Below are 12,448 nucleotides of genomic sequence, written 5' to 3'. Positions count from 1 at the left end.
TCCTGATTTTTTGGAAGCACCGCAACACCGTGTGCCTCAGATCGTACAGAGTTTATTATTTTTCTTTTGATTGTTAGGAAGGCCGCTCTGTTTTTTCTGGGGCTAGTTCAAGTACCTTCTCTTGTAAACATTTTGATACATTCTGAAGTGCAGTATTTGCAGTGGTCGTTAGACTCTCTTCGCTTTTGGCTATCACGACCATAGCAATCCAGTTGCAACTACAAGGCCACCAGATGATCTAGTTGCTCTGTAGTGAAAACTGCAGGGAAGATGTCTAAGACTGACAAAATCAACAGTTTCTCAGCAAGCACAGCAGACCAATAAATGAAAAGTCCAATTACACAGGCCAAGACAAAGTAATACTACTCCAAATGGAATAATAAAAACACTATTGGAACGCTTTTAAAACTCGTTTAAACCACTACCGGTCTACGTTCTTCACCGGCAGCAGGAGGTTGCATATCTTAATGAGGATCTAGAATTCAATTCCACAAAAACCCAGGCATCGGTTTTCTCCAAGAAAGTAAAATAAATACAGGTCAGACAATTCCGCTTTCTGCTTCGATTAGTTTGTTGGGGGTTAAAATGGACACCAATATGTCTTGGCACAATCATGTCGCTGGAAATGCAAAAGCCGCTTCTAAAAGCTTGGAACACTGTTCCAGGCCAGAAAACTGTACACACCTTAGCAACTTTTGATGCTTTATAAAGCTCAGATTACACCGGGAAAAATGATTGAAATCTACCTCGGAATTTTCATTTCGAACGAAAAAAATTACTTCAGTTTTATTGAAAATATACTCTCTCTATTGAATAATTCACATCCCCGAGCGTAATTTCAGTAGGCAATGTACTTTTCATTGAGAATTAAATATTCATCTAATATATGTGTGAAATCATAACGTATTATTTCATGTGAAGAGAATTACTAACTGGACGATGGGTATTCTCCCTTAGTGAAATGTAAATTTTAGCCATCTCTTTATCGAATATAAAATCACGCTTGTATTTGTGAGCGATTATTGTATTGTTCATTCTTGTCTACAGAAGCACATCGGTTTGTCTGACGTGTGCATTGGAATATTTTTGTTGTTGGTGAAAATAAGTAAAGAAAGTGAGTAAATTTCTTGTAAAAATTCAATAACTAGTCCAATAAACAGATGAATTCATTGAGTTTTCTCGTTATGCATTATAGAGTGTTTTTTATTACAAGTATATCCTAACCTCACATCGCGAATTATTTCATACTGTATTTCATTACTGTGTTTTTAGATTTCTAAACCTATTCATTTGATATTTCATTTCTCTTTTAGGATAATAACAGGAATTGAGGAAAATAGAAAAAGGAATATTACTTTCATTTCTCTTTCCGAATAATACCACCATGAGCAAGAAAGAAAATGTGTTAATTTGAAGAATGGTTTTTTTATTTTGTACTGTTATTTGACTTTTTTGAAAATGAAAAAAAAATGTTTTGTAGAATTTTATTCCAAGAATGTATATGAACTAATTTTGTATATACATATTTTTTTAATATATCAATGTGTAATATGTCTTGTGCATTCAATTATCTAAATTATGAGGAAAAATGGTCATTTAAGAGTCAAGAGTCAACATCCGATTGAGGTATCATTATCTTCAAAACTACTCTGAATACGGACCTTCTTACAACGGAATATCGCAAGGTAATATAACCCGTAAATGAAAAATTACACCGTAAAATTTTATCAGAGTATAGAATTCCACTGTGAAATTATATAAGAGTGTAAAATTTTACTGTAAAATTCTGTCAAGAGTGTAATATCTCGATATAAATTTATATCGCAAATTTACCCTATAAAGTTTTATTTCAACACAAAAGTACACTCAAAATGAAAAATTACACTGAAAAATTCCACACTTGTCTTCGGGGTAGAATTACAAAGTAATATTCCGCATGGAATGTAAGATCACACACGAAAGTAATTTCTCGCTAATATGGGCGGTAATTAAATTGCCACCGGTACCGGTGGAAAAATTTTTACCAGTGTAGACCTTCTTTGGAGTATTGTTCTCGGGCATGGAGCTCCGCCCCCAAATATATCCTGAAATTGCTGTATTCCATCCAGAAAAGAGCCATCCGCCTGATTGAAGACGCGAACATCACGTGCAACCTTGATAGCCTGGAACATCTAAAAAAGGTTGGATATTTGTCCCTCTTCTATAGATACTTTCACGGGAAGTGTTTAAGTGACCTGGCACATTTGATTCCACCAAGAGAGGTACATATCAGAAATACACGACGGACTGTGGCTGCTCATCGTTTTGGGGTTCATCTCAGTACACCCTGAACTTCACTGTTTATGAACTCTTTCATCTGCAGCACTGCGTTTATGTGGAATAAACTTTCTGAGAACGTTTTCCAAATGGAATTAATCTCCAGGGAATCAAATCCAATGTGAATCGCTACTTTCGTGCATTAAGGATTTTCCTGAAGTGCTTGTGTTTTATCCTTGAAGAAAACGTTCTAGAACCTTAAAAAACGTGTCACTTGATACTCAAACTACATTTTAGCAGTCGAAAATAAATATTCAACACTGGTACTCAAGCAATAAGGTATTTCTGAGCAACTTTGAGTACGTAAAACTCAGATCAAAAAATTCTAGGTATTCACCAGATTCAGTACCACAAAGCGAAGTCTCCACATAAACAGTTCTTCGAAATTATTAATGAGTAACATCATGTACGAGGAAAAACAATAAACCTTCTGTCATAAATAATCATTACTGGCGATGATTACTTTATAACGAGATTGAGAGCTTAGTGAAATATCGGTATTGATTACAATCAATATTACATTTGTGATGCCTTTCAAGGCGATGAATTCTGAGAAATTTGGTAATTCTGTCTGGATATCAAGTGGGTTCTGAAGTGAATAATTTTCGATTTTTAAACTTTCAATGGGCTTTCAGAAAACGTTCGTAGAATGTTTATTATTATACAGGACGTGGCATAACTTAAGCCACACTAAACTCTAAAATGTAAGATGAGAGTCTGCATTTTTTGTAACCAAATTTGACAGGTATTGTTCATTTAATGGTAGCATTTTTCCGTTTATGTCAAATTATAATTTCAATTTGACGTGTTTCGGTTTTTTTAAAATATGTACCGTTTACATGTTTTATTCCATCAGGTAACTTATTGAAACTATCTAAAGCAAATTCAAATCCAAGATAGAGTGGATGTAAATATGACATGCCCTACGCACGTGATATTGAAAATCCCAAGAATTGGCCAGGGTCTTATTCAGAACCAACATCTTGTTGATCGCAAATGCTACATCATACTTAGGAAAACTTTTTTATAATAACGAGTGACATACACAAGTTTTGCAGTTCAACGGGAAAAATGCAGATAATATGTGTAATATAAAAAGATTTTCATTGGATTTTTCACAGCGCACTCAAGCATTATATGAAAAGAGACGTAATTATGTCTTTATTGATAATTTTTATTTTATGTAAAATCAAAAGGAATATTAATCAAAATTATTCAACAGGATGAATTTGTCTCTTCACCAGTAGTGTCATCCTCACCAATCTGAATTATCAGTGGCTCGATTTGTGCCTTTATTATGTTATCAAGCTTCCACATCTTTGTCTCGACTTCCGATATCACATACCGAACACACTTCTCCCATTTCTCCGCTGTGACTCTTTTCAAAGCCTCATCAAAAAGTACTTTGAGATCTGCAAATTTGAACGTATTGTTATGCTGAGCTACAAAATTCTTCACATCCGCCCATATTAACTCGATGGGATTGAGCTCGCAGTGGTATGGAGGCAGGCGAAGGACAATTTTGTTTTGGCCTGCTGCCATCTCATCGACTATATATTTTTGGTATTCAAGCTTGCGCTCCTTGACAATTTTTAGTAGTAAATATAAGTTTACCTGATGGATTTGTTAACCCGGTGGATAGTCCATCTAGAAAGGCCCTCCTAGATGAGGTCACAGTTTCATCGACCCATAATTTAGGGATAGTATGACCAGCATTAACCCAGGTTTCATCCATAGAATAAATTGTTCTCTGTTGTTCCCTATAATATTTAATTTTGGTCAAATACTCTCTCCTCCATAACACAATTTCCTCTCTATCCAGTAATAAACTATTGCGCCCTCGTTTTTCCATACAAAATTCAAATGTTTCAATACTTTATGGAATGTTGACCGCTTAAAACTTGGCAATAAAACATCTTCATTTATTTCTGTGAGTACTTTGTCTTACTTTGTCTATCGTGAGTATTTCATTTCTGAAAAAGTACTCATGCACTTTCCTCCTGATTGCATGTTTATCAGCATCATCTATTGATTTTATAATGGTTTGACGATTCTGATTTGTATTCGGTTTGGAAAATGTATAATTCTGTTTATATTCCCGTAAAACATTGTAAATTGAAGCGCAACACACTCCAATTTTATCGGAAACTTTCGATAAGACTTCGTCGACAGTCGATGTCTCAATTTCTTCCATCTCTTTCTTGAACACATTTAAAATCACTTCTTTCATCTCAACACTCAAATGTCTTTTTTTGAATCGTTTCCTGGCTGGACTCAGAGGATAGCTAACAGTGTCATCAGCAGTGTCTGTACTGGACATCTTGGAAAACAATTTTAAACAATATACTATAACGCACGCCACTCAAACAAGCAAACGACTGATTACAACCCTGTGCTGGTACCGAACTCGTACCAAGAAGGCAAATTCACCAATGAACGCTGCCCTTTCCATCTGACACAGGGCGGTCACGTGAACATAACGCTTCGGTTTTGTTTTGTTTTACTCTATCTTGGATTTGGATAGACTTTAGATCTAGGCCTTTGAAGAACAATGAATGCATTCCACTCTTATAGTTTGTTCGGGATATATAAAATGTATTACATGTTCTAGAAATCACACGTTAAAAGGTAAGACCTCATCAGTCCTTAGCTCGCACAAGTTTCTCAACTTCTGAGAGTTGTCGTTCGTATGGGGGCGACAGCTGATTAACGGAAAAACAGATTTTAGGATTCAAGATTGTTGTGTTATATGAATTTCGAACTAAATATCTGATAAGATAGGCTGGTTGTATCCCACTCGTAATTTTGAAAATAAAAATCATGCTCAAATGATACAGTCTTTTATGTACCGGCTGCCACCGTAGAGTATTCAACATAGATTCAATAGGGGTGTACTGGTGGCATCTCAAAATGATTCGTATACCTCGATTTTGTAGTTTCTGCAACTGTCCCATTTGATTTTGGTTGAATAGATACATCAGTGTGGCACAGCAGTCAAAGTGTGGCCTTATTATGCAGTTGTAACATGTTGATCTAGCAAAGGTTGATAATGTGCAATAAAAAAGGAGTTTTAAATATTCCAACTTTGCATGGCGCTAGGCGCGGGGAAAAAACGCGATTTGCTAAATTATAGTTATCTTTTCATCACCGTTTCTCTATACCCTTAAATTTCCGGTGGGTGAATTCATATTTAGCATAAGCATTGCACCCGTGCGGAGCCGGACGGCACTCTAGTGATACATGAAAAATTCATCGATACAACTTATTTTTACAGATTTAAAAAAATTAAGTTGGATAACTACTTAACAGGTTTCCAAAAATGAGATATGTATACGGAAGTTAAGTTGCCTACAAAAAATTAGTATAGATAATGAACTAACCTCCAAAAAGTTAGCAAGGCAACTTGGAGTAAAACTATTGAAATATACTTTTTTAATTGTCGAATAATTGTCGAGAATTTGTCGTGAAAGAAAAATAATTGTCGCGCATATCCTTTTTTTATTAGGGATAGCCCTGCTAACTTGATATAAAGTTAGCACAGCACCTATAGTAAAATTTTTAATATAACTGAAATATTAAAAATTTCATCACTACTATTTGTCGAATAATTGTCGTAACTCAATCCATATCAAAAAATTTTCTGAAACGTATTTTTTGGAAAATATAGCATTTTTCGTGTCATACCTTATACTATTTGGATATTTTGAACCATATGGCAACACCGCAACAGGCGTATTTGATTTCTTCATATATTTTTTAAAAGGATCGCCAGTGAAAACTGCTAAAATAAATTTGTTATGTATCTACGTGGAAATTATCGATAATTTTTTTTTGTTTCATCTATTTCTGTAATTCAATAATCATGTCGAATATTTTTTGGAATTAGCTACCTATTGACCAATTGTATCTCTTTCAACAATCGTTTATAAATGAAGATCAATCAAAAACAAAAGTATTGTTCTTTTGTCGAAACAACAGAATTGATATATCGTATATAGGTTTATTAAAGAAGAATTATGAATTTCTCCCAGCAGGCAAAGTGATCTGTTTTTCTGTTAATTATTTTATTTTACCATAGACAACTCTCTCGTATCTCTTTCGACAATTGTTTATGAATGAAAAACAATTGTCGCTCTTCAACTTTTTTTTTAAATAGGTGGCTCTGCTAACTTGATATAAAGTTAGCAGAGAAAACGATAAAAAATGTATTTTTCTTTACGTTATATTTTAAAAATAGTTTACGCTAGATGACAACGCCGCAATAAAAATATCTTATTCGTTCATTAATTTTTTCTAGAGATATTCAAAAAGTAAAGTATTGATGAATTGTCGAAATATCAGAATTGATATGTCGTATGTATTCCTGTTGAAAAAGTCTATCATCAGACAGACCTGTACTGGGATGATCGTGCTAACTTTATATCAAGTTAGCAGAGCCACCTATTTAAAAAAAAATGTTGAAAAGCGACAATTGTTTTTCATTCATAAACAATTGTCGGAAGAGGTACGACAATTGATCAATAATTTGTCTTTTGCAAAAAAAATAATTAACAGAAAAACAGATCACTTTGCCTGCTGGGAGAAATTCATAATTCTTCTTTAATATACCTACATACGATATATCAATTCTGCTGATTGAACAATACTTTTGTTTTTGATTGATCTTTATTTATAAACGATTGTCGTAAGAGATACAATTGGTCAATAGGTTGCTAATTGCAAAAAATATTCGACATGATTATAGGATTACAAAAATAGATGAAACAAAAAAAGTTATCGATAATTTCCACGTAGATACATTACAAATTCATTTCGGCACTTTTCACTGGCGATCCTTTTAAAAAATATATGAAGAAATCAAATACGCCTCTTGCGGTGTTGCCATATGGTTCAAAATATCCATATAGTACAAGGTATGCCACGAAACACGCAATATTTTCCAAAAAATACGTTTCAGGACATTTTTTGATATGGATTGGGTTACGACAATTATTTGAAAAATACTAGTAATGAAAGTTAGTTATATTAAAAATTTTACTACTGGTGCTGTGCTAACTTTATATCAAGTTAGCAAGGCTACCCCTTATAAAAAAAAGGAGATGCGCGACAATTATTTTTCTTTCACGACAAATTCTCGACAATCATTCGACAATTAAAAAAGTATATTTCAATAATTTTTCTGCAAGTTGCCTTGCTAACTTTATGGAAGTAATAAACTATGGCTGGGCCTCAGATTCTACACAGACAATATCTCTGTTTATACATGTTTTTGTCCATTAATTATACCTCATATTTTACTCTTCAATTATCCATCATTACATAAACTTATCTCACTTTCCAATCAAAACATAATGCCCCTTAAGCACGACGGTTCATTTTCAAACCTTTCCCTTCTGACGTCATCGGTAGTAGCTAAAAGTAGGGTGCTAAAAGTAGGGTACTCTTTCATATATTTATTAATTTATTATTAATTTTGTATTTAATTTTGAACAATGTAATCCCAGATATAAAAATTGCACACATCCTTTATGTTACTCGGTTTAAAAAATGATTTCTGTTTATTTTCTTTCAAAAATAAAAAAGTTCTTTCATTCCTGATGAGTAAATTACATCAACACCAAGAACGGCAATGCCAAATTTGATTGTAGAGATGCCGGTTTAGTCACATTTATCATACACACCATATCTCGACAATTATTTACTTTTTGATAGTAACTATCAGACTACCTAATAATTTTTATTGAGTCCTCTTTTCTGATATTTACTACAAGCAATTACACATCGTCATCTGCAAAAATATTATTGAATTCTTCAGATTCTACAGAAAGGTGGAACCATAAACAGCAGAAGACAGACAACACCTTCTGGTATGTCTACATCATTGTCTATCAATTCAATTCAATTTATTACTTACCTATTATCAATTTAGATATTTTTAGTACGTTTTATCAATATAGCTATTTTCAATGTAGAAGATTGATCCTTCCAGCTTAGGAGTTGATCTTGCAGAAGAAGGAGTAATCAATGGAAGGAATGAACAAATGTTATGAAATCTACAAAATTGTAGAGCTTGTCAAATCTAGGAAGAGACTTGAGAATTATTTCTCTCTCTCTCTCGCTCACTCTTATCGTTTCCAACGAACGCGAGCGAAAGAGAGAGAGAGATAATTCTAAGTCTCTTCCTAGATTTGACAAACTGTAGGTACCCACATTTTCTAAAAATGAGAAGTAATAGTTTCGGAAATGGTGGACAATTTTGTTTCAACATGTTTTCGGTAAGTGATTGAAATATTAGCTGCGGTCGAAGTTGAAGTTGATGGGGAAACGTACTGAGCTTCCACAGCATTGTTGTGTTCAGGTTCTAATGGCACTGGAGGCTGAATGGATTCTACTATACTCTTTGAAATTTTCATTTTGTTAGCTATGGAGTTGTCGATATAAGATTCAGCAACATTGCTGGATTTTCAACCCAAGGCGTTTTAAAGTTAAAAGATCTGCCCCTGCATCAACTGAAATAGCTTAAGCAGCCTGAAATCAAAGCCGCACTAATGCGCGTAGTTTTACACGCACAGTTACTCCTCAGCATCGAGTACTGAGACCATCATGTTGATGATTTCAATCTTTCTGATAAATCTGAACTGTTTATACTATAACTATCAACAATAAAACTATTTTCATTGGGTAAGTTGACAGCAATATATATGCAGTGCTTCGGTTTTGTTGTTATGGAAACGCCGACAATGGGATACTTGGATATTGCACTCGAATTGTCGGCGTAGCGTTGTCAACATGGAGAACGTGTCATATCAATCTGACATGCAACAATTCACGACTGACTCGGGTTATCGTGATAACAGTGAGAAATTATTTGTCACTGTAATGGCGGATATTTTCCCGCTGCGTGAGATATCTTTCGTTTTGAACGTATGAAAGCGATGAGAGGAGTGGCACATTGTATAGCATCCGTAGAAAAAGATATTTTCTATTTTTATTATTTTCAGTATTCAATTTCAAATAGTTTGAATGGCAAAATCTGAAGGTAAAGTTATAAATTTGTTCATCTGTGATTGATCTCAAGGTAAGGCTAGGTTAAGTTAGGTTCAAAGTGAGTGGGTCTATTCGACCCTCCACCGCAACCCGCAAGGTTTTATTGTGGCTCACACCTATTCACACTCGACCAAATTCAATAGCGTAAATGTCCGCTTGAATTACAGTCGCATAGGTTCCTAGGCAGGTTGATATCTTTGTCCTGGGTCTGCGATTAAAAACACCTGCACCGGAATCGGAAGGTGTTTTTGATCCATCTGTGAACCAACAACTATCTGCTCTTAATATTTCCTTCTTCCGGAGGATCCATTCTTCTCTACTCGGGAACAGTACTTTATAAGGCAGTTCGTAGTTGACGGTTGGAGGCATGAAGTCAGAGGTCATTTCCAAAATGCTGTGACTTCCAGTGTCAACCAACAATCTGTTGCACAAGTCGATATCATTTGGGCCACTTACTCAACACATAACAGAAAAATGATTTGAAGTTTTTTCAATAGTCATAGAAAAGCATATTTATACATTCATTTGCATACCTATTATGTGGTGGATGAATCGCAGCGGAACAGAAGCAACAGTTAGCTTTGAATTCCCTACACCATTGTCTATTAATTTAATTAATTGGAGTCTCATTTCCAAAATTATTATTAACTATCATGAATTTACATATTTTAATGAATGATGTTTATTTGAATACGAATTTGTAAATATAATACATTATTCATCATTGAACAACAACAGGATTTTTGTATATCCTGAAATATGTTGGTTATAGCTTTAAGTAAGTATGTCTGAAATAAAGATACAAAATATTCAAGAAATTTCAACAAAGTAAGTATCTACAAAATTGAAGTGAAATTCACTTCAAAATTTCTACTTCCACATTATTTCTGAGGAAAAAAATTATATTTCAGAAAAAATTACAATTTCAATTACTCAATGATTTTTTTACAATTATTTCACAAATGTTAGATACACTTTTAATAAACTTCGTGGTAACACCCTAGATTCAGTCATTAGGAATCTAGCCTCCATTTTCATTAAAAAAAAAACTCAACGAAAAATTATTGCTTTCAGTATCTTATTTTCGAAATATGAGGTTCAGGTTATCCTAGAAAAACGGTGAAATTTGTAGTTTCACGATATTTATGTATTTTGACAAACAGTAAAAGTCTGAATAAATGATTTTCAAAAAAGTGTTCATCGTATTACTCCAACCCCATATAATGTACAAAAAATCTTATAAATACATAATTGACACTAATATCGGCAACACTGTAAACAGATGTGTCATTTATTCCAGATATGAAGAGCTGAACATGTGTGAAAATCACTTGTCAAAATAGTAAAATTGTTGGCATCATCAGGACTCAGGACACGACCATAATATTATGAAAATTGACGAAAATCATGTTTGTATATGTATTTATAAATATTCATCAAGTCTGTTTGACCATCATGAAGTTCATTATTATAAAAAAAAGGCACATTTGTATTTCATATTCTATAAGTTCACAAAGATATGAAGCGTAAAATGCCGTTACACTTTGAAACATATTTTTGAAAGTTCAAAATTCAAGTGCTAGTGGTCTGACATAAGCTGTAAATATGACATCAACGCAAAGTTCCATATGATTCACCTACGCAATCAATAACAAACTAATAAATCAAGCAGATAGCAATAATCAAGCACATATCTGCCGAACACAACACCTTGAAAGTTGAAATATCAGCAAAGTTAGGTTAGGAACGGCAGTAGGCCTTATGTTCCAATCTTGCGAAAATCAATAAAATCTCTGCCAAATCCCTAGACGAAACTATGTATGCACGGTGGAGAGACCGGTGATTTTGGGGATCTTTCAAGGAAGTTATTACAAAAGTTCCGAGGAGCTATGAATATGTATATCGAACAGAGATTTACATATCTATACGTTCAGGTGCATATATTAGGCGGTGAATGATTCACGGTATGGAAAAACATCGTTCTGAATTCCATTCGGCCAAATATGGCAAAACAACTCCGAATCCACCAGTCTGGAGTTTCTCTTCTTCATGCGGGTACGTTTAGGTTTCGAAGTCGAAGATCAAGAAGGCATGCACATGGGGGGTCTCAGACATGCATCACGTGAATCATTATATCGTTAATTAATAATTTACCTGTTGCCAGTGGTCATCTAAAGAAGGCCGTGCGGAAAAGTATCCCGTGTCGTGGATGTCTTGCAATTCCCTGAAAATGTCTACGCTCGGCAGTATATCCATCGTGAGGTTCACAGAAATTCACAACAACACTAGGGAAATAACACACATGAGATCGATTCAAGTTTGTTTTTGCTAACACGTTGTCGGCATACCTATTTAACCTAACATCATAGGAGGTTGGTATGTAAAAGTTCGACAACAGCTAACCTACCAACACTTCACTAAATAACACTCAAATGCAACATAAATAGCAATGAATCACTCGGTTATCAAGTATACAAATGCATTTAGAATGAACTCGGTGAGTAACGGGTTAGTAATACAGTCCGTACAAGTGAAAACAGTCCAATTTTGGCAATTTCGATGGGTATTTAAATCTAGTTGGGTATTTAATGAAACGGAGCACAGATATGCTCTCTCTACAGCAGAGCCTCGCGGCACGACTAGTCTATGAACATTCGTCTTCTTTCGCCGTAGGTTTCGGTGCGGTTGGAACGGATCGGGATGTTCATGAAGCTTCCACCACGAACTACGGCGCCACTGCCATGCGATAACTTCGATCGAATGCGCACTGCCGTTGCGTCGTAGCTTGAACTTGTCCAATGAGATATTGCACCTATTTGCGGCGTTGCCTATGTGACGAAAATTTCTCTTGTTCTATGCAGTGATATCCAAATTAAGTGTAACTCTATTATTAGAGATACGAATCGGTTATATTGGCAAACTAGTGGAACTTTTTGCACTTATTGATGATATGCAAGAAACAAAGAAAAGAATCGAGCATTGAATTTTAAATAAAATGAACTTTCCTTCGAATGGGTACCCCAGTAATTTTTTTTCTTGAAAATTAATTCGTAAACAGTAAACTTCTACCATCTATGAATCTGTT

The 12,448-nt window shown here is 34.5% G+C and overlaps 1 protein-coding gene across 2 annotated transcripts in view; it reads right to left on the bottom strand.

Moving 5' to 3' along the window:
* Positions 1-12,103, bottom strand: part of LOC111514652 (Krueppel-like factor 7) — a 401,142-nt gene extending 389,039 nt beyond the window's left edge. For both annotated transcript variants that reach the window (XR_012465097.1, XM_074173646.1), the window contains exon 1: positions 11,518-12,103. Coding sequence is in view for 1 of the 2 variants with exons in the window: in XM_074173646.1 (XP_074029747.1) it covers positions 11,518-11,619 (102 nt within the window). In the remaining variant the exon portion in view is untranslated. The remainder of the gene's footprint in view (positions 1-11,517) is intronic.
* Between the last annotated feature and the right edge of the window lie 345 nt (positions 12,104-12,448).

The sequence above is a fragment of the Leptinotarsa decemlineata genome, unplaced genomic scaffold, assembly GCF_025532065.1.
Source record: "Leptinotarsa decemlineata unplaced genomic scaffold, Ldec_3_MD MMD2_P_RNA_scaffold_12, whole genome shotgun sequence".
Lineage (NCBI taxonomy): Eukaryota > Metazoa > Arthropoda > Insecta > Coleoptera > Chrysomelidae > Leptinotarsa > Leptinotarsa decemlineata.
This window is presented reverse-complemented; position numbering and strand designations above follow the sequence as displayed.